The 25521-nt window shown below is 45.0% G+C and overlaps 1 protein-coding gene across 7 annotated transcripts in view; it reads right to left on the reverse strand.

Moving 5' to 3' along the window:
- Positions 1 to 25521, reverse strand: part of LPP (LIM domain containing preferred translocation partner in lipoma) — a 356009-nt gene that overhangs the window by 180095 nt on the left and 150393 nt on the right. For all 7 annotated transcript variants that reach the window (XM_072868734.1, XM_072868732.1, XM_072868730.1 and 4 more), the window contains one exon: positions 9653 to 9765. In XM_072868734.1, coding sequence (XP_072724835.1) covers positions 9653 to 9765 — 113 coding nt within the window. The remainder of the gene's footprint in view (positions 1 to 9652; positions 9766 to 25521) is intronic.

Genomic DNA, 25521 nt, shown 5'->3' on the forward strand with positions numbered 1-25521 from the left:
CAGTCAAGCTTCTCCGAATTTGAGAAAGCATTCCTGAACGTGGGCTGTGAAGCTATTAGGAAATCACCACCAAAAAAAAAAAGTAAAATTAAAATTGGCCAGTCAATTTTCACAGCCTGAATAAGCTCCAAGTCCAGAAGTTAAACATATAACATACTTCTGAATTTGTTTGCTTGTTTTGCTGTAATAGGAAGGGGTGCACGCCAAAACATTTGCAAGGATTCAAGAATCTCCCAGCGAGCCTGGCAAAATGTCAGCAAAATGGATGTATAAAACTACATGAAAGTCAATGGCTTGGCTTTGGCTTCTGCAGAAATGAGTCACGTTAAAAATCTACTATATGTCTCTCAAAGCTGAGAAGAGGAAAATCTGGACTCTGCCTCAGTCCACGCGTTTTTGGGGTGGTTGATGGCTGCAGTTCATGGGCAGGCAAGCCTCAGCTGGGAAGACCCTGCAGTTCTGATTCATGGAGGAAGGTCCTTGCCTTCAAGAAGTTTTCAATCTCATTTTCCAAACCATTAGGCCCACTTTTACCTTCCCTTCAAGGCTGCCAGATGCGTGTCTGGTATTTGATTTGGCTGGATGACCGTGGGCTTTCTTTCTTTTTTAACAACTGCCTCCTTGTTTGGACACCTTACCTTCTACTCATTTCCTAAGTGAGAACCTCAGCTGAAGAAAAAGGACCTGCATTACACAGAAAGCTGAACAATGACTAACGTGCGCTGCCCAGAGACCACTGCAAAACCCTGCAGAGAGAATCCTCAGTGTGCAGATCCCTCCCAGGTGAGCTCCAAGGTTTATTTTGATACTGTCCGTATGCAGATACATGAATGCGAGTTGTTGTTTTCCAATAAGAATTCATGCATCAGAAAATGTGGTGTCCCCAGGACACATTAGACCTCAGGAAAATATCTTTTAACTGTATTTCTGCCTGGGGCCAACACCGCCACAGAAGCCAAACGGGATTTACTTCTGCACAGAAAGTATATTCCCTACCCAAATCTCTTTAAGAGGCTCACCCGACCTTAGCACCGACCAAACGCCGCTCCCAGAGGGCAGCCCTACCACCAACCACGGGAAGCGTGATGCCCAAATGTCTGCACAGACCTCGGCAGTGGCATCTTTTGGGAACACACAGAGGGGTACTGCAGGGCAGAACCAGGGGAATTTGCAGAGCCAGAGACAGGGGGAGGAAGGGGAGAATGACTCAGGAGTGAGTGGAGCAACAGAGCTGAAGAGGAAGGCTAGACCTGGGACGTGACAAGACATGAGGCTGTTTCCGTGGCAAGAGAGAGACGTGGAAATGAGAAGATGGGGAGAGAAGGAGCTGTAGCTTGGGACTGTTGAACGAGAGGAGTTTGTACAGCACCTCTGGTGGAGCTGTCACTTGCTGGCTTCAGCAGCACTTGGGATTTGCTACAGCTTTCCCCAACATTTCTGTTTTACCTCCCACACCACTAAAACCAAAACCCTAAAAACGTCATATGATGTTTTCGAGATGCTCTTCCTTACCTGTTCTTTGTGCGTTAAAGCTAATCAACATCCTGCATTTTCATCAGCAAATCAAAACTGAAAAATACTATTGTGGGGAATGGTCCTGCAAAGATGGAGTTTAATGGCAGCAGAGACTTAAAATCATGCCTGCTCTTCTGTCCTGGAACAAATTCCTCCAGCTCTGTCTACAACAACATTTCTTGGTGGTATTTCTACCACCTTTCAGCTTGCTCAGTCGCTGTGCCACACGCTCTTTGCAGAGGCAACATTTTATGACAACAAACCCATCATGGCAGCTGAAGCTGTTTTTCACCAGCAATGGAAACTGAAAAACAGAGACAGGAACCTGCATTTGAGCCACTTCCATTCTTGGAAATTAGATGCTCTCACAACTTCTCCATGTCTCATTACTGCCAGGCAAAATTTGCATCAAAACCAGGATGAAGTTTGCCCTACTCTTTGAACTACTCCAGGGCTGTAAAACTGAATTTAGACAGACAACTGGATTCTCCAATCAGTATAGCTGTACTTCCTTTCATCTTGTTTGACCAAAGCTCATTTCTTTACTGCAGAGCATCAAAGTACTTAAAGCACCAAAACCAAGGTGGGAATGTGACTCCGTCTGCTCTGTCATGTTCCAGCCTACCACCATGCCCAAGATGCATGGAAAGACTTTGACTCTCTAAACCACATCTTCCAATCCCAGCCAGCTTCATAGAAAAGGTGTAATAATTTGTCTGCTGCAATTTTCAGAATTCCTTCTTGCTACTGACAGTCTGTTTGTCTTAGTTTCACCGCTGCATTACAGTTACCTGATGCAACACAGGCTATCCAGGATTTGACACAGGAGCAAATGATCTTGCAGGAGATCTTTCCTAGGACCTGCTAATCCAACAGAAGATTTGAATAGCTCTCAGAAATGAGAAGAATGAAAATTTCTAAAATTCTGATCATGTTATCTGACTCTCTTCCATCAGTCAGCTCATCTGCTTTGTCTGTCTGTCCACTTCTTCATTATCTTTTTCTTTTCCCTCTGCTTAAATAATTCTACCTTGGATACAATGATGTTTTTGCTTCCTTTTTGTCTGTCACAGGCCAGTACTAGCTCTGACAGGAGAAAATTGCCTGCTTTTTCTGCATGATCTCCATGCCTCCCCTATTACTTTCCACATTCATGTCTCTATTACCCACGGGTGGATAATCCAGGTTGCAGATTAACCTCTCCGCAGGTGCCAGGACTGAACCTGACTCCAGCGCCAGCAGTGTGACAGTGTCCCACAAAGAGACGTACCCACACGAGCCAGGAGGTGCCCACCACGGCTTGTAACCTCGGGCACAGCACCGGGGCACCACAGCCATGCTGTTGGGCCCCAAGCCGGCACACGGGCATAACACTGCCCTGTGTCTCAACCTGGGATGGTTCTAGCTTGATGGTCTCTGAACATCACAATCGGCAACATCTCTGACCTTCCTGTTTCCTATTACAGCTTCTTAGATGGTCCCATACCCTTATTTACATATGATCTGTATTACGCTTTTGCTTTCTTCTGCTCCCTCACCTCATCACCCGCTGTATGGCAGATTATCAAAAGCAGCTCTGTTCCATCTCCGAAAACGTCTCCCAGCCCCAGTCACAACCCTCCTCCCAAAGAAGGCACGAGTGTGCACCAGTGCAGGTCCTGGCTCATCCTGTGTGCTGTGTTACTACATTAAACAATAACATAACAAATACATTAAATAACACAGCAATAAGCATGATGAAAATAATGAGCACAGTTAACTGTTTGGATCCTTGCTTCCTTTGTAGTCCTTGCCGAGAGGTTTAGCTATTAAAGGCTGTATTGCATTATAACATTGCCAAGATATTAATAGCCAGGCAGAGAGATGAATGGCAAGCTTACGCTGTACAATTAAAACTTTTCCAGTTTACCCTTTCAGTAAAATTTGTGGTTTATAATAAGCATCTTTGTCTATTCTGAAGAGAGTAAGGATTGGAAAGTTACATAGATGGGAACAGAGGTTCATTAAAGATTTAAAATAGAATGTGGTTTGGCATTGTAAAACAAACATGCGTATAAGATGGGTTGCATCAAGAGCTGCCTGAAAGAAATGCTCAGTGTTCCTTTTCTCTTCTGATCCTGGATCTACTGGTCATGCTACCCACAGAAAGGGATAAAAAAACAGCAGGGATAAAATGTGCATGCTTGTTCCCCAATAACGTGGAGGTCTGCTCTGTATCCCCACTCATTATGCATTTCTCATATGTATATAGGGTGTGTATATATATGCATATGAGAAAAACATGCATTTTATCTATCATGCAACCAGATATTCATCAACATATGCAGACTTTGTATTACTGATTTTTCTCACCTTAGTGCCTAGAAACCCCTAGTATAGAGCAAACACATATTGACCTGTAGAGAGCCAGTGAGCATTTAAACATGCAGAGAGCATACATATTATTTGTTCAAATCTAATTCAGAGCACAGCACATTCCTGTTCCTCAAACACACGAGGAAGGCAGAAGGGAGACAGATCAAAAGCATTCCTGCAAAGCCAAGGTTTGAGTAAGAGGGTTAACATTACCAGGTAATTTATTTATACTGTTGGACACGGCTTCAATTTAGATAAAAGGCAGTTGCTTATCACATGGGTTTTAATAAATCAGGTTAGGAGTCCCAGAAATCTGCAAAAGCTGGATCTTGACTGGCAAGCGATACACACAGACTATGGCTTTATTTACAGAGTCACGGGGAGCTACCGCTCCTTGCCCGGAGCCAGGCAGCCCTGCTGGCAGCAAGACCTGCGCTGCGTTACCCGTGTTCCTCGCCAGCGAGCACCTACACCCAGGCCAATAATCCCAATGATTAACAAAATCAAGCACTAGAGGGAGGCTGAACACGTTCTGCTCTTTGGTCTTTTCGGCTTCTCCAAACATTAAAAGGCAGGCGATTTAAAGCAAGCCCAGCACCCAGGCAGAGCCCAGCCACCACACCGCCGAGCAGATGTGCTATTTAAGGCAGCACCCCCTGTAGGCAAAAATCACGCTCTTCCCTCCCCAACTATTTGTCAATATGTGCACCTAAAAAAAAAAAAAATCCTCCGTTCCGGCTGTTTCCTTAGCGGGTGAGTCACAGCCCACGAAGAGGCACCACCACCGCCGCTCACTGGGAGGGAGTCAGACAGCAAAATGCCTGGCAACCTCCTCCGTAACAAGGATGAGGCTCTCACCGCTCGCATCTATCAACACGTTCCCACCTTCTCCCAGGCATGAGCGCTAGGGAGGAGCGAGACGGGTCTCTCTGAACAGCCTTGTAGAGGAAGGCGCATACGCCTTCAGACAGCATTTCTCCTCCCCAAATTCCTTGGCAATAGGAATTTGAGCCCTTTGGCTGATTTCCTGCGTATCAAAACAGGACAGTACAACCTAGCCCGTGAGTCCAGTAGGTCTGAACATGAGAAGAGGTCCTGCCCACGTACAGAGCAGCACTGCAGCCCCTCCATGCATAGGTGGTTTTAACAAGAACTGGTGTATTAAACTATTTTACCATAGAATCATAGAATGGTTTGGGTTGGAAGGGACCTTCAAAGATCATCTAGTTCCAACACCCCTGCCATGGGCAGGGACACCTTCCACTAGATCAGGTTGCTCAAAGCCCCATCCAACCTGGCCTTGGACACTTCCAGGGAGGAGGCATTTACGACTTCTCTGGGCAACCTGTTCCAGTGTCTCACCACGCTCACAGTAAAGAATTTCTTCCTAATATCTACTCTAAATCTACCCTTCATGCAACTGTTCAAAGTCTGATTGTTTCTTTGCTCTAAACCCCATCCTAAACCACTTCTGCACATCCTTTTTGGTATACCCCAAATTCTTTCCGGTCTCAGGCACTGGTGGTATTTACTCATTAATTCACAGTTTTTACAGTAATGAGGTGGTGCAATGTAGCAGACAATTGTTCTGGGATGCAGGAGATCTGAGTTCTATTTTTAGTCTACCGCTGGTCAGCCTGGTGACCTAGGCAAAGCACTTTCCCTGCTTCAGCTTCCTTATCAGGGAGAGACTGGTATTTCTTTTGTAAACTGTTTTGTGGCCTGTCAATAAAAAACACAGTGGTAACAGCCAGGGGTTGTTGGGAAAGAGGCAATCTCCAGCTGAATACAGTCCTCTCCTTTCCATGATGTGGTAGCATCTACAGGGTCCCAAATGAAAATCAGACCCACACTGCAGACAGAGCACCTGCAGGTAATTAGCAGCAATTCGTAAATGCATGTTTTTCCACAGTGGCCCTTGGCAGGTCCACAGCTGAGGGTTGCATCTGCTCTGAGCCACCCAGGTCCTGCCCCAACACGGAACACTGGGCTCTGAACCTCTCCTTTAAGGAGAACTCATCATTTCAAGGCCAGTGGAGATCTGAAGCCCCCACGATACAGCTTATCAAGATGTGCCTGTAGCATGCACGACTCCAGAGGCAGCCTTCCCAGGGATGGGACGCGGGGTAGGGACCGGCTTTTCACACCGCTGTGCACAGTTCTCATCCCTGAGCAACCCCGCCTGGTGAAGAAGAAAGAAATCGCCAGCACCATGAGAGAGGGTCCTTCTCTGTCAGCAAACAGGGCACTTGAGAGGTTGCTTATGAGAGTTTTTCACTTTTGCTTTCCCTGGCCTGGGAATAATGCCTGTTTTGAAACCAGAAGGCAAAAAAAAAAAATAAAAAATCTGCCTCCCTCCCTCCCAGATCTATCTATTTCCCTTTGACAAACAGTGATTTCATTTTTCTTCCCGTCCAGGATTTTTTTTTTTTTTCTTTTAAACTGAGCCCAAGCCAACGTGGCAAAAGGCTCTTTGCTCATGTCCTTATTTGTCAAACACGCCATCGCCGCGCCCTCACCACCATTCTGGGAACAAGCCCTTGCCTTCGCCGGCTGACTTCAGCCGATGGGGAACTTCCCAACACAACTCTCCCCCAGCCCCAACACACTCATTTTTTAAAATAAACATTTCCTTTTCTTTTTTCTTTTTTTTTAAGCATTACAGTTAATAAGAAAAGAGTTTAAATTTCCTTCCCCTTTCCTCCCCAGCCCTGCTGTGAATCCGAACATGACGGATCTAGATGGGAAAACAGAAATTACAAGACAATGCCAGATCCATGGCAAAGGTATTTCACAACCCAGTCCTCCTCTGATTTCCATCAGAGCATAAGCACCTCAAGGGAAGTCAGATACTAAAGTACCTTTTTGGATCTGATCCTAAGTGGCCAGTTCCACTGTCCAAAGAGAGATCCAGAGATAAACAAGCCTACGAAAACTGGGCATTATTATTTTAATTGCTGCTCTTAAGCTACAACTTAAATGGTAATAATCTGTGCAGCTTTTAGCCGTCTGCTAACAGTATCACACAAAATGATAACAAATTAAACATATATATTCTGCTGTCCTCATCAACTTAACATCTAGTATAAAAAGCTTTACCTAGAGCCACAGCACACATTTCATAAGCTGTCATCAGCACTCTGCCATCCAGAGAGAAATTTCTGTTGTAAAGGGGCTGATTTGCTGGAGCAGATAAATTTCAAACTCTGGAGTAAATCTGGAGGGCTTACAACAGGTCTGCAGGGGCTGAACTGCACCAGGCAGCAGCCTCAGATCTGGTCCGTGCTCAGGAACAGGGTCATCTGCTCCAGCACTTACATTTAGCAACGGGGAAACTGAGGCATGGAAATAAAGTGGCCTGGCATCAGAGAGCAGAATCAGGCTTTTGTTTGTTGGAGCCTGACCCAACATGTGCTCATGAGACCCCTGCCTTCAGGCAACCATGTCCTGAGGGCTGAGAAAGGATTCACAGCAGAAGGAACGCAGCCACCATTCGTTCTGCTCCTTCAGCATGGGAACCTCTGTCCAGAGTCATGAAAATGATTGTGTTCAATGCACAAAGGCATCGAGCAGCTTTCTCCATCACCACCTGCCCTTTTCCCTCATCTCTCGGGCCTTACGTCTTGCTTCAGCATGGCTTTTGCTGCTCCTGCAAGATAAGGAGCTGATCTTGCAACACAAGACCCCGCTGGCTCCTGACTTAGCCCTGGCTTTTTTCTGCTCCCAATCTCCTTCAGAGGATGGAAGGGAAAAGAAAGGGGAAAAAGGTGACAAGAGAGCACAGATTAAAGGCAGGGACCTGTGTTTGCTGTGTAGAGTACATCTGGAGGTGGTGACAGGCAGGAGTGCTGGGGTACGACTGGTAGGCTCCCCTTCCTCCGAACGGGATGCCACATGAAGGAATCTCGCTCTAACCAAGCTCCTGCCAAAACCCAACGCTGTGAACACGGCTCCAGCCCCAGCTTCCCAAAGCCAGTGAGAAAGGATGTGACAAATAGCAATTTCATGAGCTCAGCAGGGAAGAGCTGTCCTGTTGGGTAGTTCTACCAAGGGGCACATCCCAGTGACAGCCCCAAGTAGCTCAGGCACATCTCTGGACCCATCGCAGGAGGGAGGCATGAGAAGCGGAAGACACAAGCCCCTTCCAATAAACACACCAAGGTCCCCTCCTTGGGCGGCCCGACAAGGGGGAAGCACGTGAGGCACCGTGACCCCTTCCTGCTGCCCAGGCTCCTGCGCAGGCAGCCGTGCAGGCAGCGCCCTGCCCTCTCCAGGAGCCTGCTGCTTTGCCGCTTCCCAGGGCAGTCTGGAAGCTCCCCTGCTCCCACGGGGTTCACTCTTCTCGGAGAGATAAGAGACAGAACAACACTTGCTGGGGAATTACTTCATTCCCCCAAGGCTGGGAAAAGCCATGCTCCACACTTGGCTAATGTCACTGATGGCTGCAGCCTTTCCTGGCAAGGGAGAACACAATCCTCATTAACTCCTTCCCTCTCAAAGGCTTCTTGTAACGCTGAACCCATTGCAGGAACACACTGAGACTTTGTGATAGCATCTGAACATCTCGCCAGAGGCAAGAGATCAGAGGAAGCCCACGAGGGAGGGAAATGTTTTCTTTTTACAGAGGCACAAAGTAGAGTTTGTGGTGGGGTCAGGAACTAAGTTAGGTCTCTTGAATCCTGTTTAATGTCTGCCTGCTAGCCTATTCTCAGGTTCAAATCCATCGAGGGACACAGGACTGCCACAACCTTCCAGGGTCATCAAGGACAGGCCCATAGCTGTGGATATATGGTTACACAACTCTCATCAGCCTCAAACCTAGATCACGCTCGCTTTGCTCTCACTAGTCCTCCCAGAAGGCTCTTCCAGACCTTTGCAGCCTCGGTGCTTAAAAACTCTCTAAACACCAGCATGAAGGTACTTCTGGCAAGCTCAGCCTCTCATGTCCCTGCACCAACACTCACCCAGAGCTGAAACAGTTGTTCTTCTCTTATTCCCTAATGTATTTGAAATTTGCAGGCATACCCCCTCCTCAGCCTTCCTTTTGCTCAGCTAACAAGACAAACTCTTCTGGTCCCCACTGGCAAGATCAGCTCCTCACTCCTTGATCACCTTGAAAGCCTGTCCCTGCAGTCTGAATACATCTCTCCTGAATGTGCCTGAGCTAACACAACAGTACCTGGCACTCCAGGCAAGCCAGCGATGTCTGCACAAAGGCGTTCATATCTTTCAAAGGTGTTCAAGGTATGTCCCTATCCACACAGGACAGGCCATCATCACCTGATGCATCTTAGAAGTTGCACTTTCATCCAGATGGCAAATCTAGAGGATCCAAACCAGCAAAAAGGGGGTGAAAAGGGTCTCAGTGACATCACTGGAGCCTGGGCCAGGGCTTATTTACTTCACTTAATTTTAGGCATCTAAACAAAGCACTTTTAAGATCAGATTACTGCCCTAAAGTCTCTCCACAGTCCATGGAAGGAGATGGCCCTTCCAGAAAACAATTCATTCTGGGAAGGTTTCACTCCCATCTGCCAACACAAGGACATAAGGCAATTAGTCTTCTAATTCAAGCCGGATGGGAAAAATCCTTTAATAGCCCAGCAAGTTTTGAATGGAAATATTCCCTACTTGGGAAACACAGCTTGCTAAAGCTGACTTGGTTGTTCCTGACACATGATTACTAACCACAGTACTTTGCCACCTCGTTTTATTATCATCCATTCATTTCCACAATTTTTGGATCAGTACTGCACGAAAGATAAAATTCTTCTCTTCCTACCTGCACATTGAAAGTAACGTCATCCAGAGGGGGCGGGGGGGGAAAGGCACCTTGTGATGATGTGATGTTCCCGAGGTCATCCGCAGGAGGTGGGGGTGGAGGAAGGAAGTCCCCTAGGAGAGAGAATGGGAGAACTTAGACTCACACCAGCATATCCCCACATCATGTCATGGATGATCAGGATGAACCCTGCAACAGTCACAGCTCTGCCATCGGTTTTGTGGCACAGGAAGTAACACATTGTTTAACCATTAAATGCTCAGCTGCACCCCTCACTGCTTCAGGAGATGGCTACAACAGCTCAATAACGTTGGCATATTGCTTAGAGGTGCTCAGATGCTGCAGCAGAAGGTGACTTGCCACCATGCCTGAAGGCACCAACAACCAGCTCCACAGACTGAAGCTTGCATCTCAAACCTGACGCAGGCAACTACAAAACCTGCAGTAATGAACACCCCACATCCAGCCTTGCAATGGATCCCACCCAGTTCACCCCCCTTTTGTGCTAAATTATGCCAGCTCTTCTTGATCACTATAAAGACAGCATCGGATGCTGTCTAAAAGCAGAGATTCCCTGTTGCAGTGAACACATGGAGGGCTGGAGCTGGAGCCCAAAATCTAGACCAGCCTATCTCCTGCATCCCTTCTCCTGGCAGGCAGCCACGCTCTTTGCACCTCCCTCTTCTCATGAGGACCTCATAGCTTCACGTAAAGAACTGCTGGGAAGATCACAGGCTCTTCTCAGTGACAACAGCCACATGATGGGCCAGTTGCAAGCTCAGAAGCATCTACCTCTTTTAACTCTGAGGAGGCGTTTTCACGGGGCTGATGTACAAAATATCTACACTTTAATTTGCTCATCTTAAACTTCCAAAAGTGCTGATGTGAAGACAAAGCAGCATACTGGCTGTGAAGCCATCCAGCTTAGCGTAGAGATGGGAGATCTCTCCTTGAGAACTTCATGGGAGGTGGGAGCACAAAGGAGAAAACAAGGACAGAGCAGCACAGGCTGCGGGTGGCAGGACACCAGGCTCTGAAAGCACCTCCTAAGGATGGAAAAAAGGGCGTTTGCCATTAGCACTGGATTTGGCTCCCGGGGAGGCAGCTGCCTGTAATTTGGACCACTTCAGTATATTTTTATTTCTTCTTATAAAGCTTGATGCTGCAAGTAGAGCTGTTTGCTGTTGGCTCTCCTGTGTGCAGCATCTGGGATGGAAGTTCAAGATGAGTAGCAGTGTGATATTTCATGTGTATAGGAACTGTTGCTTTTGGAGGGTTTTAATCCTTTTGGGAGGAAACATGGGCTCCCTACTTGACCCTCCACATCTCCATGCAGTGCCACACCACCTCCCAGCTACAGGCCCTCAGCACCATCCCCAAATACCAAGGAGCAGGCTCCAAACCGCTCAGAGAGGTGCTGAGCCAAACCCCAGTGACCCGCAGCCCTCTGGACCACCCGTGCCCGGGTTCAAAGCCCCGGGCTCAGCCCGCCCCAGGCACGGGCACCAGATGGGCAGCACTGCTGGCACAGCACCTTCATGCTGTTTGCTGTGGGAAGCAGATGGGTCTGCAGCCCTGGAAAGCTTTTCTGTTTGATTTCAAATCACTCTCTGAAAGGCACAAACTCCCCCTAGGACTTTTAGGGATCTTATTTCCCAGGAAAGTAATTTCTTCCCATTTTCCCCAAAGTGAGCATGGATAAGACTCAAAAAAACCCCTCTGAATCCCTAAGAAAGTATCATCCTAAATACAGATGCACAAAGACAGTTCAAAAACAACACACTGAAAACTAATTTAAGACAACCATGTTGCTCCAATACATAAAATCCTGTGAAACCTACTGGCTCATGATATTATAGAGTTCAAGATTGATTTTTTTTTTTAAATTATGTCCAATAACATCTGCAGCATCCTCCTCTTTGCCCTATAATTAATCCAATCTGTTATTTCAAATCATATGAAATACAATACAGAGTAAAAAGAAAAGAAGAAATATTTTGAAATTAATATCTTGGTGTTTAGTTCTAAAAAATGCTAGGATGTTTGAGTGCTAAGTAAACTTTTCTCCTTTGCTCTGAAAATGACTCCCCAACCAACCAACGTGATTTTGCAAACAAATTCAACTCCAGTGGACACATACTTCCCAAAGAATACACTTCAGATTATGTTTCTCCAGTTAGTCCTGGCTCCAATGCCAAAGACTCATCTCCCCGCACAGCACATTAGTCAGACACTCTTGCTTTATTACAACCCTTCAAAACACCTAAGCAAAACTGAGGTAGAGAACGTGTTGAAGGGGATGAGACAGGGAAAAGGACAGGGTTTGTGCAGAAACAGAAGGAAGAAATAACAATTGCTATAACAGAAGGGGAAAACAACAATTGCTAGAACAAACACAAAACAAATACCATTTTGCCCCTTTGGAAGATCCATTCCTCCTGAAAGAAAAAAATATTGGCAAGATGTTTCAGAAAAGGAGCAAAGGACAGAAACAGAGAAGAGCGCTTTTCTAGAGTTTGGAAGAAAACACTTTTCTTTGCAGTAGGAGACAGCTGGCTTTACCGCATCCCAGCCCAGCTCTGCTGACTCTATCCTCTGTGTCATATAAGCTGCTGGCTCCACTCTCCCCACAAACGGGAAGGTTTTTAGACTGGGAAGCAGAGAGCAGATGCCTGATGAACTGGGGGGACCTTGCAGATGTTTGGCCTTTTCCTGGTCCTCTGCAAACAGATGGACTTTTCTCCTTCACAGCTTTAGTTATTTATTCTGCCACTGCACTTTCCTCTTTCCCACACAGCCATAGGACCCGATGCTTTTCCCACTGCACTCACGGGAGAGTATTCCCTCGGATGCAGGAGGGAAAGCTATTACTGTATTATTATTATTGGCATTGCTGGAAGTCTCTCTCCGGCTGAGACGGAAGCATGCAAAGACTGTAAAATCTGTGTCCTGAGCAGCGTACGGTTTTAGATGACGTGTGGAAGAAACGGGTCTACATTTGAGGGAGTAAAGGAGGAAAAAAAGCTGAAAGCAAGCTTACACTCCATCTAAGCAGCATCTCCCTACACACTGCGCCAATGCACCTCAGGGACGTTCCCTCATCCCAGAAGCTTTGCAAGTCAGACAGATTTCACTTGCTTAGAGCCAGGCAAGCCATGGAAGGAGGCAGGAAAGTCCACATGCAGGCAGAGCATATCACTGCCACCCACTGCTGACCACCTCCAGCAGCAGCCAGCCACGTGGGGAGCCGTCTGGAGAAGGGATCATCCCCTGGTCTGCATGGTTGCACTGGCGGCCCCAGGGGAAATGGTGCTCTGGGGTTACCAGAGTTAACCATGGGCTGGTGGAGGACACATCCCACCCTGAGCACTCACCCTTCTCCTGCCTGATTTAACCCCACTGCCCCTCCGTGAATAAGGGATATGATGGGCAAAAGGCTTATTAGTATTGATTGCTGCTCAGCACCAAGACTGGCGTTTTGGTTGACATTCACCTGGCATCAGCCTGAACACTTGGAGGTACTGAAGTTATGAGAGTGACTGCACCGAGCTCCATCAATGGCGAGGCATCAAGGCACCTCCAGGATGCAATTTATACTTCAAGACAGGTGAAATCACCTTCTGATGGCCAGTCCCCCTGCAGAGGCAGCCTGGGGCAGGCACATTTGCAGGCAGGGAGCCGCATCCTGCCCCTCCTCACACTGCAGTGCAACCTGCCTTCAGCTCTCGCAATGAGAAATCTCTACCCATTACCATACGTTTAGAGGAGAAAATAAACACTCCTCATTGTGCCAGCTACTCGTTTCTTCTTACAGCTGTGAAGACCGTGAGTCAACCTACGAAGGGGCTGCGCAGTGCGACACATGCACCAGCTCGGTTATTTCAGATATGACGGCGCAACGTGCCATGAAACCGCAGCTCTGAGTTCTTCTCTCGGCGCCTGTGCCTGCTCCTGCACTGGAGCATCACCCAGCACAGCCACGAGAGATGATACTGTCAGCCCCAGTAATGCTCTCCCCCATATTTTACAATCAAGTAATTAGACAGAAGTTAAGTCAGTCCATCACAGCTATGCTGGGAAACTATAGCAGAGCCATAAACAGAAGTGATGCCTCCCAAGTCCCAGCCCGGTTTCTGGCTCCAATCAAATCTGTGCCATGCCAATGCATTTGCAAGGTTTTACCACTCTCCTCCCCAAAATTTCCCCTCTTACACTTTCCAAGGAGATTTAGACATTTCATTATTACACTTTTCAAATGTACAAATAAAAAATTGTTCAAAGCCTTCATGGATTGTCTGTATCAGCACGAGCCTGTCAGGTTGAATAGAAACTCTCAAAATTTTTGCCATTGGCTGCTTGATGCCTTCTGGGTACAAGTACAAGCTGAGAAAAACATCCTGTCTTATGCACCAAGCACTTTTCTCACTTACAGTCTAACCTTTAAATTTTTAAGTGCACTTCAGTTTTTTGCAGGATCAGGCTCATATGTCTCAAGCCTTTGTTTTCAGGGAGATATATCTGCCAGTCAACAAATGAGTTGCAGCGCAGTAATTGCCTCCCCCCTTGACTGACACAGTTGTTTAGACATGAAAATTTGCAGCTTTGAAACTTCTAGACACGAAGATGATCTCACATGTTCAGTAAGAAGAGACTGTTTGGGGGAAAAACCCTTGGAAATACAAAAAAGCAAAACATCATTTTTTTCCCTGAAACAATAACTTAATGAAATCTATCAACCAACAAAACAGGGTTCACACTGGTCTTCCCAGATCTCTGGCTGACATCTGAAGACTATATGCCCAGATGTTTTTCATTTTTCTCCTTCCAAACAAAAATAACCCTTTCTCATCGTCATCTTGATAATTTCTGACTCTGAAGCTGGTACAGAATCGGTTTGAATCACCTGAAAAACACAGCTCTCCCCTGACTCAGAGACCAGAATAAGGACAGTGATGGAGCAAACCCCCACTGAAGTGTTTCCATTCTGATCCAAACAGACTCCATTTGGGAAAGCACTGAGCAGATACAGGCATTTCCCATTGCCCTGTCAAGTATTTAACTTATACTGCAGAAAGCCAAAGGTTGCAATTTGAGGGTGATCTACATTGAAACAAATAAGATTTACACTTAAACTCTAATTCATTTGGCACTGGGCTAAAATCCTTTTGATTGAAGCTACCATGAACCCATATTCCACAATAACCACTGCAAAAACCTGCAGAATATTGTAGTATTACTAAGTGGTCTGGGAAACTTCATACTGCAGAAGTGACGCCACAGGATTTTTATAGAAAACTTCAGCTAGATATGACCCGGTGACTCTTAGGTGTGAACACGCATCTTACTAAGTTTCCCAAAATGAACATTTTCCTGTAACATCTGTATTTAATACCTATCACTGGACAAGGAAAGCACACGATTAAAACTGTATTTTGTGTCAGCGCATCCCTGGTCAAAACTATGTCATGAGGGATCACCGACACCACGTCAGTGCAAGGGAAACCATCGCATGATTACGCACCAGCTCCGCAATCTAACTAAATATACCACACTGGCCTATGATTCCTAAAATAAAGCAGCTCCACCAACCCAAAGCACTGTTTAAATTACCACTCGCTTACCAATCACTAATCCTACCATTTGAACTACTTTTGCTAATCAGCTACTGTATTAATAAGCAAGAGGGAGAAAAAAACACCTACACTGGCTAATTTCATCCTCAGCATTTAAAAAAGGAATACTGAGTCTGTCAGGTAGTTGTACTGAAAATTTACTTCACCACCTGCTAGCTGAAATATTGCTTTTATGGATTTATATCGTATTAAAAGGTCACTGGCTGTTTAAGTCTTAAACAGTTTTAATCATTCTAAAAGTCTCTTAACAGTAAGAAAAGGAAGCTCAGAACAAACAGCAGCAGGGATTCTAATTAAAAGGGCCAATTCATCTAATTTTATTTGGGGTTAATTATTCAGGATTCACTCTCTGATGTGTAAGGAATAGCAATTAGTAATTTTAGTGATTTGAGGAACATTGGAGGTGTAATCAGTTAAAATGAGTGAGTGTTTACAACACAAGATGTTGAATTAGTTTCTCCCAGCTGGAGAACAGGAACATTAGTCCCCTACAGTTCAGGACTATCAATCGCAGTCCTGCTTAAAATATTCTCTTCAAATGAAAAAAAAAAAAAACCACATGCCAACAATCATCTGGTAATTTTGTTTACTACATGGAAAGTCAATAGGCAACACGTACCATGGCAGCTTACGCATCCTCACCTCCACCTTCATCCAACTACCCAAACCCCTGGGATTCACTGGAAACAATTCCCAGCATTTTCCCCATCTGCACAACTTCAGCCAGACTACCACCCTCCTGCCATGCTGCCTTTTACCACAGCTAGCTGAGATAATGAAAGAAGCAGCCTGTGAAACTTTCAAATGTTAATTAACTTCGGTGGTTAAATATACAGAGGAAAAATGACCGTGCGATTAACTTAAAACCTCTAGGTACAATTCCTCCTGCAAACACAAATCCAAAATAGCTCCGCTGGAATCGCTCTGGATTTCTTCCAGTGGTACTATAGCCAGAATAAGTTACTAAAGCTTTCAGGAGTAGCAGATGAGACTCTGATGAGGACAGAGGAGCCGCGTGGGAGAGTGCTAACAGGGAGATCCAACGCTGGCTGCTTTGATATTTGGGTCTGAGCTGAGGCAGCAGCTCAAAAGCCATTTTTTTCCACCTCTCAAGAGGTAACTGGGTTTCACCACCATTTAGGCATCATCACGCTCTTCGGTAGGACTGGAGCTGGACCTCTTGCATTGCCTACAAGTTTGTGACCGCTAAAAGGAGCGGCATTGGCACACCATGACAGGCTCACTGCAGATGATACAGCTTTTATTGAGCAACTTGATTTAGCACAAATGGATGCTATCTTTAGTGTCCTGTACACAGATCTTTCACTCCAGCTCTGGTCACCAGTGGGGAAAATCCCACCCACCTCTGGTTCACGTCAGAACTCGCTGACCTCCCTCTCAAAACACCCCAAAGGCAGTAATTAGCATGAGGGTAGGAAACAAGGGCTCAGTTCCCCAAATTATGCAAAATCTCAGCCGTTTCGCCACAGTGGATGCCCCTCATTGTGAAAACAACGCTTTTTTTGATGAGACTGCGTTTTTGTTCAGCTTGTGTCTGTAGATACCTAGCCGTGCCATCCTTCCCAGCAAAACGCAGCCAATGCTCCTGCAGCCCCAATGGTCACCGGGTACAGGGAGGCAGGTATCACCACATGCTGGGTTGTTTTCCCCCATGCATATCAGCCAAACATCCTACACATTGTACGCTTATGATACACGCTGCTAAGTACAAAGGCATCGATACAAGGCTGCATATTGATTCTTCAACTTATTTTTCCATATGACTGTGGGGCAAAGCATCCCAGCTGATGTCCCACACCAACCTCTCTGCAATAGAGATAACTTATTTTGCTCACCTCAACGACTTGGTTTGTAAACACAACGCGAATGAGCCAGTTCTGCTCCCTCTCAGATCACGTTACACATAACGGTTATCCCCGTAACGCTGATATCTGCTTAGAGGAGAGGTCTGCTAGTATCAGAACTCAGCTCTACGGAAAATAAATCAGTCCTTTACTAAAGCTTAGTGAAGGACTAAAGCTGAGCCAATGCAAGAAATAGCCCACGGCACTGTAAAACTTTAATTAAAATCTGTGCTAAAATAGGAGGAGGAAGAAGAGCCGTAAGATTAAGAGAAAAGCTCTAAGTACCGTTCTTTGTCATAGACTTCTTCTAGGACTTTGGGGATGCGACCTCCATTGTGCCTCACTCCATGGGCATGCAAAGCTTTCCTTTGCCTTCCCTCCAGTGTTTATTTGTAGACATAAGGATAGAGTCTGTCTTACTTGGTCTGTGCAGCAATTAGTATGATGAGATCCCGCTTTCAGTTGCAGCTGCTCAGGTCCAATAACAAGGACGAAAGCAGTTCTGAATGATTTTTTGAAAAAAAAAAAAGACAGAAAACAGCTTGCTGAGAGGGAAAGATTTCAACACAAACAACTGGAAATATGCTGGAAATCGGGGCACCTAAGTCAGAAAAGCAAACCCTATCCTCAGAGGGGACACACGGGCTGCATTCCCACACACCATTGCTCTCCTCTGCAGAGCGAAAGGTCCATGAAACAACTCAATGAGGGAAACACTGCTTCACTCAGAACAAAACAGAAATGAGTTATCTATTTGTTTATTAGATTATGGTGTTCAACTCATTTGTTCGGTGCTAAGAGTGCCTGACGAGAGTTAACATATGCATTAATTTACTAAAGAGGACTGTTGTGAAGGAGTTAAAAAAAATGAGCTACACCACTGGATTAAGACCTTGTTCTCCCTGGCTGTTGTTGCGTGGCACAATCAAAACAAATCTGGTTTTTCAGTCAAATTTCTCCCCTGAGAGGGCAGCCAGGGAAGATGGGGACCATGTCCTTCAGATACATCCTTTCTTATCACCAACCAAATCCTCTCCGTGCCTAGTGATGAAATACAAAACACTGCACAGATCACAAAAACCATCTCCCAGAGCTCTTTACTGCCACAGGACTTCCTCAAGTTTTGGAAGCTGCAGCCAACAGTTTTTAAGCAATCTTGGACTTATCTTTGCCTATGTTTTTCGCCTTGGTTTTTGTGTTGTTTTTATGGTCTTTGCCTTGGTTTTGTGTTGTTCCCCCACTTTGGGGGTGAATTGCAATCTGAGCTGTCAGAGGAAACGTGATGCGCTGCAGCCTTGGCTTGAGCCTCAGAGCCAGCAGTGGCCCATGATGCAGAACATCTGGAAGCGCTGGATCCATTCTGCTTGCCCAGCACACAAAGGAGAAGGACAACAAAAAACACTGCTGTAACTAGACCGTTTCCCTAGGTGATGGGGTCAACCGTCCTGCAAGGCATCCTCTTCACAGAGTCTTCTGCTGCTGGCTTGAAAGACTGGAGCAAAAACACTCACAGATGAACTGATTAAAAAAAAAATCCATAAACTGATTTTCAAACTGGCTCATTTAGTTTCTCCCATCCTCGTCCCCACCTCTCCCTATGTAACTCATAAACATCCAAACTTGGAAAGATTAAAGCAAAACATGTGTCTTTATCAGACTTGTCTTAGTTCACTGTTTTCACCAATACAAACAGCCCTGGCTTTCTTCCTTGTACTGCAATTAGTCAGTGCTACTGGGAAGCAGAAAAAGTAGCTAGATTTTCTTCATGCTATAAAATGAATCACTTGCTTATTCACCAGTTTAACAGTTGAATAATAAATTACATCCTTAATCCGAAGATAACTTAAGATAAAATCAAGTGTTGGATAAATAGAATTCACCTGTATCTTCCTCTTTCAAAGTAAACAACTAATGCTCCGTATCTCCATATACATATTTACATAAATATATATTTATATGGAGTGATGGTGGGTTTTGTAGCGGGAGTTTTGTTCCTTTCGCTGGTACCTACTAGAAAAATCACACATGGTCTGGCCAGACCATGGAAGAGAAATGGGATTATAATCAAAAGAAAAAAAAAAAAGGAGGTGTGTGTATCTTTCCCTGGGTAGATTCCACCTGGAGGTACTCTGCATTCTCTCTGCTGTACTCTGGGATAACAGGGAAGGCAGAGGAGAAAAAAAATGATGCAGGCTTTCTCTTCTTTGAAATGAAGTTTACCCTAAAACACTGATGCACAAGCTTTCTGTACCAAGGATCACTGCCCAACACCCCAGAGTTACTGTACACACTTACATGCACAGTTATCACCATCTTTTGAGCAGAAATACTTTAAAATTTACACTTTTTGCATAATTTAACAAAGTAACTGGTTAGGAAACAACGTGCTAAACTGACTTTTTAGATAAGTAACTACACTTAGTGTAGTTACATGTGGAACTACACATGTGGAACATGTTTTCCATGTTCCACAAAATCCGCTACTGAGAACTGCCCCATCCTTCTCCTTGCTGGTCACAGCCCAGAGCACCGTGGTGGGGAACAGAAGAGCAGAGAGAGCACTTCCCATCAGGAGCATTCTAAAGTGGGCAAGGAAGAGGTGAATGGCAGAGGCGCAGAAAGGACTTCCCAAGGATGAGAATGATATTCCCATTCACGACACTGACAATAATAAAATTCCCTCCCTAAACTGACTCAGGCAGACTGCCTATTCTCAGAATTGAAGTAGGGATAAATGGTTGCAGCATTGTACCTGTGCTGGTTTTGGGGGACACGTGGCCCTCATCTTGCGTTCCCAACAGGAATGACCATGATATTGTAGTTATCCAAGCAGACATTTCAAGCTTCTGTCCATTCTGAGAAAGCAGTCGATCAAACCAGCAGTTTTGCTGTAACTCTGCTCAGCATATGGTGCCTCCCTTCCAGAGAAAAAGTATTAGGGTCTGGCACTGGCCCAGGGTAACTGAGAGGGTGCCCTTGCAGTAAAACATACCACACCAAAAGCTGGGTCAATTACTTGGTGTAGAGAAACCTGGGTGAGATCGTTTTCAGATTGAATCCAAACTTTTCTATTTAACCAATAGAAAATGAATTACTGAAATATTTGTGGATATTGTTAAAAGGAAAAATGTGGAAGAAAATTAAAATCTCCTGCAAAGATTGTGGTTTTGTTTGAAAAGCCAGAGATTTTATTCTTGAAATAAAATGTTGTGGAAAAAAATGATAACAAATTGTAGTAATATACTGCTACAGTTTCTAGGCTGGACTTTTGAAGTGTTCACTCCGAGGTTTGGTTTTCCCTCAGAGCTGCTACTGGGACAATTTTAGGCAAAAAAATTAAATTAGGGTAGGTGGGGAATACCTCATGATTTTCTTTCGTCCTAACTTCTTTTCCAGCCTTGCTGCAGGAAAGCACAAATCCATTCTTTTCAGATTAATGATTGATCTTCATTCTAAATCCCCACTCCAATATTAATAACCTCTCAGAAAACAATTAAAATGGATATATTGTTTGAGTGTGTGCTCAGGGAGCAAGAGAAGAGGATAAATCTTCTATGAGCACAAAAACCTCTATCATACTTTGAGACCTGCTGATGCCTGCAGTGACATACAAAGGATTTTCGCTGCAGCATATGCATCTCCCCACGCTACCAGAAGCACATTCCTGAAGCAGTGAACGGGAAGGAGAGAGTGCTTATAGCAGCACAGGGGAACAGTGTATGGTCCATCTCACCTTCTAACAAAAATCTCTCCATCAGTGAGACTGAAGGAATAGACCTTTTCCTCCACCAAGCAGAAGATCCTGTGGGAAGGAGAACAACTTCCAATTCGACTTTACTAGCAAGTGTAAAGAGCCAGAGAGCCCAAGCAGGTGGTTTGCTCAGAAATTATTTTAATGCACAGAGATGCCTGATGTGCTGAGGCTGTATGATGAATCATGGAGCCTATACCATTCGGAGCTGCTTATTAGCACAGTTTCCCTGAGCTCTGAGAATTTTGGAGCCAACGTCTCTACTTTCTTCATGAATCGCAACAAGGAGAGAAGCATCTTCTGGGCCAACTGCTCTGGACTCGCTTGTCTCCACACTGCTCAAGGTTAGGGCTCTCTGTAGCAGACTGGTTGCATCAACACTATCCAGCCCCTCGTCTAGATCTCCCCCATGACCAAAGTGATGCCCTGGAGCTGAGAACTATCGCTACTCTCTTGCTTTTTTCCAGTCCCAAGTGACATAATGGGAAGGTTGTGTTACTGCTCGCCACCGTGGTGTTTTCACAGCATAATGATGAGAAAGCATGCTGTCTGCCCTGGTAAGAGTGCATGTGGAGATGTTCAAGAGTGAAGAGTTTTCTTAGAGGACCATCTTTGGCACAGGAAGATGAACTTGAGAGTCACAGCCCTAGCAGCTGCCCAGAGAAGAGGAGAACCATCCTGCTTTAGAGAGCACTAACCAGCTTTGCTAAACGAAACTGAACAGCAGGTTTGGAAAACTCACACTGCAATTTTGCAATGCATGACTTGCTGCATGCAGTCATCCAAGGTGAGTGCTTCATGCAAAAGCCAAGCTCATTCCTAGAGGATTTAAACAATCACAGTCAGATTTCCTCAACGAAAGACACCCAAGTGAGTAACAACCTTATTTAAAGAGAAAACATGGCATGTTTTTGGTACCTGGGCTGTCAAGAAAACAAGAAGTAATCAAGAACACACCTGAAAATGATCTGAAATTAGCCAATGTTTATCTTTCTACACAAAGGAAGAATTTTAAATTCAAAAATAAAGGCATAACCTAGCTTTAAAATCCAGTACCACATCTAGGCAAAACCTAGATGTGGATATTGAAGATCATTTAAGGAACAGGATTCTCTGCTTTCAAGAGACTGAGAGATTTACTCTATATCCTTATCAGGCCATACATATCACATCATGTGATGGAGATTAGCATCTTGCTTGATTAAAATCTTTAATTCCACTGGATTTAAAAGGCTAATTTGAGAGCCACTCAAACCAGAGCCCAAGGCTGGAGCTGATCACAAGCACAGAACGGCACACTGCGACTGCAGCACTGGCACCTGCTCCCCTGGTTCTTCAAAATGTTGCAGCTAAAATCATCTAGCCAAGACAGGTAAACAAAGGTGTGTGTCAGGTCAGCCAGCAAAATCTTTCAAGGCAATGGCTCCGCACTCATCATGAGAAAGAAGATAAAACCTACTTTGGCTCTCCTTTACTATATATTTAACGTTTGCAGGAGAAAAATCAGATGACTGCTTAAAGCTTGGGATGATGCACGCCATCTTCAAGCTATTCTTGAGCAAATGTTTAAATGTTTCATGTGGTTTGGAAATGGTTTAAATTCCCTGCTGAATTTTTCATGCCCATACACAATTTAGTCTTTATCAAAAAAATCCCTTTCAATTATGTACTCTGCAGAAAATGCAGAAATTCTTCGGAAGGATTCTAGATGCTTTTTTTCCCCTTTTTTTGTTTGTTGTTTTTGGCTTGCTAGGATCTGCATAAAATAGCCTTACTTGGATATGCCCAGTGAAGTTATCGGGACTTCACCACTTGTGCTACTCATAGAAAATCAACTCCGTTTTCTTTCCCTCTCTCTTTCCATACCTTTATTTAATTGAGGGGAATGGAAAGAGAGAAGAGCACTGGGGAGGGGCTAAAAGGGTGCAAACTTTTGGACGGACCCTGCTTTTTACCCTGATACACAATAGAGAGCTGTAAATCTGCAGCAGTGGGGCCGCCTTCGAGCCAACCCTGCAGGCGGGCAGCCTTTGGGCAGTAGAGCCTGCAGGAGGCACGCCATTCCCAGCGCAGGAGATGCGGCAGGAAAACGAGCATAATTAGAGCACTGCAATGTGCCAGCTATTCTTGGAGGCAGAACAGCCCCTCAGGAGCTATTGCAGGAGAGCAAAGCGAGGACAGCCCTCGGTCCACTCTAACCCACGTCACAGGCATCCCCAGGAACATAAAGCCATCCTCCCGTGTTCTGTCCTGCCAAGCAGCTCAGGCTAAAGATACCGTCTCTCTGCTGCTTTTGTTCTCTGAACACCTTCATTTTGCTGAGCATACATCCCCTAAGGTTACAGGAATATTAACATACGCCACACACAAATATTATTTTAAAGAAGTGATTCCCATAGTTCTCCTATTTTTGGAGACGTGTCTTCAAAAAGCTTCCCTAATATACTTGAAAAGGACCCATATTATCTCTTCATAAAAGGAATCCAACTTCTGGGCTTCTAAATTCACTGGTAAGCAGTTCAGACTTCCTTTTATACTGTAAGATTTCCTTCCCATAAGACGCAAGATATATTGCCTCAAGGGAAAAGCAGCTTTATGAAGAGGAAGCTACGTGTGCCAGAATTGTTCTCTTCCATTATTTGCAACATCCTTTCTCCCTCCCATTGTTTTAATAGAGTTGGTCACCAGAAGAACCTGCAGCAAAAACGCCGATACCCTCAGCAGAGCATGTACCTGCCAAAAGCCCCAAACAACATCTGCTCTTCAGCAGAGCCTTCTCGATGTGCAGAAAACATATGTTTTCTGTGCATGCCCCATATGTAGTTCTGATAGACACATGAATTTGCTAATAGACTTACTTTCTGCTGTTCCTACCAGAACAACATTCGAGGAATGGATGGCTCACCAGTAATCTCCCAACTACATACATTTTTGTAGAACTTCATTGAATAGAAGGATGAAGAAGGAAAAAAGAGAGAGAGAAAACACATTCAGTAGTGACCAGTGGTACAGGGAGGAAAAAAAAATTAAAAAATCTGGTGTCTGATGTTCCTACATGTGATCCAGAGAAGTATTCCCCTCGTGCATTCACGTGCTTGCACGTAGCACCAACTCAGTTACACGCTTAAGTTCAAGTGCATGCTTAAATGTTACGTCCCACAGGCCTTCGGAAAGCATGTATCAAATTAGGCATTTCTTGAAATGCTTTGCTAAGCAAAAGGATCAGTTTATGTACTTTCCCCAAAGATTCTGCTGAAATGAGGCTGAATGGTTGCAGTGGTACCTCTCAGGAGATCCCCAATTCTTCCCCAAAGCATTCATTTGCTAGGATTTCACTCTTGCACATTCAGCTTTGGGGAATCAGTATGGGAAACTGGGACCAGGGAATTTGCAGCATTAGAAATTACAGTATTACCAGGGGTAGCTAATGTAACCACAAATCCCTCCCACTGATCCAGATCACACACCCCACCAGGGCCACTGACATCTCTTCAATTTCTTTTAAAATCCCCTCTAAGGGGTATAATCTCCCCAAATTCAAGCAGAGGGAAATCCAGTGTTCCCCCAAATCAGAAACTGCTTGATTTGGGACAAAAGGGATGTGCTGCCAGGAGGACTGAACGGAGTTGCTAAAAATAAGCAAATATTCCCAGTGTTTCTGCACTCCTCTCCCTGAAGTGAAATGATCAAGAGGATTAATTTTAGAGTATGCACAGTTTTAATGTGAAAAAAACCCAAGCTGCATCTTAGCTTTTAAGCAAAGACCAGATGGAAAGTCTATCATTAGAAATGCCAAAGGGAGAATACACTCAAAGTTCGCTCCAGGATGGAAAGGTCATTTCTAGTCATCCTTGTTTTAAATGTTCTCAGAAGCACTCAAGCTTTCTGTAATAAGATGGTTTTCTTTCAGTTTATCAACTTGATTTCCTTCAAAATAAAATAAAAAAACTCCAAAACAAAACAAAAATCACCAAACGATACAAGACAAACTTTAAAGGCAGGCGCCAGCTCTCTTTTTTCCTCTCCAGAGCAAAAGAGTCATTAAATTTTTAATGAATTATTGTTTAGATGACAGGAAATGCCACAAAGATGATCTGTTGATTCCACCCAGGGGTGCTTACTTAGAGCTTCACGGGGAGATTTATGAGATGACAGGCAACAGACAACATGTCAATGAAGTCTGAGAAGCAACACTTCGCTTATCAGGTACCAATGTTGATGAAGAACACGTCAAGCTGATGAGAAATGGATCAGGTTTCACCACTGTGTTCAAAGCAACGTCCCAATCCCCCAGCAAAGACCATACTCCAGCTGCCCAATACAAATCCACCAGCCCATCTGCATCGTAACTACCACGCTACTGGTCATAAGATCTGAGAAGCTCAGTAAGGACCTCTTTAGGGCTAAAGATGCCTTCTTAACTCTAGTAGCTCACATATGATGACTAGGAGGTGCCAAAACTGTGATCAGTGATTTTCACTGGAGTTATTGGGGTGACCTGAAGATAACGCAGTGCTTACAGCTTTACTCCACTTGCTAACTTGCATGAGCGCTACACTGAGCTTCAGCTGGGATTTCACCAGCCCCTAGTCTCCATGCACCAGCTAACTGTGAAACAAA

This window comes from Ciconia boyciana, chromosome 7 (genome assembly GCF_034638445.1).
Source record: "Ciconia boyciana chromosome 7, ASM3463844v1, whole genome shotgun sequence".
NCBI classification, from domain to species: domain Eukaryota; kingdom Metazoa; phylum Chordata; class Aves; order Ciconiiformes; family Ciconiidae; genus Ciconia; species Ciconia boyciana.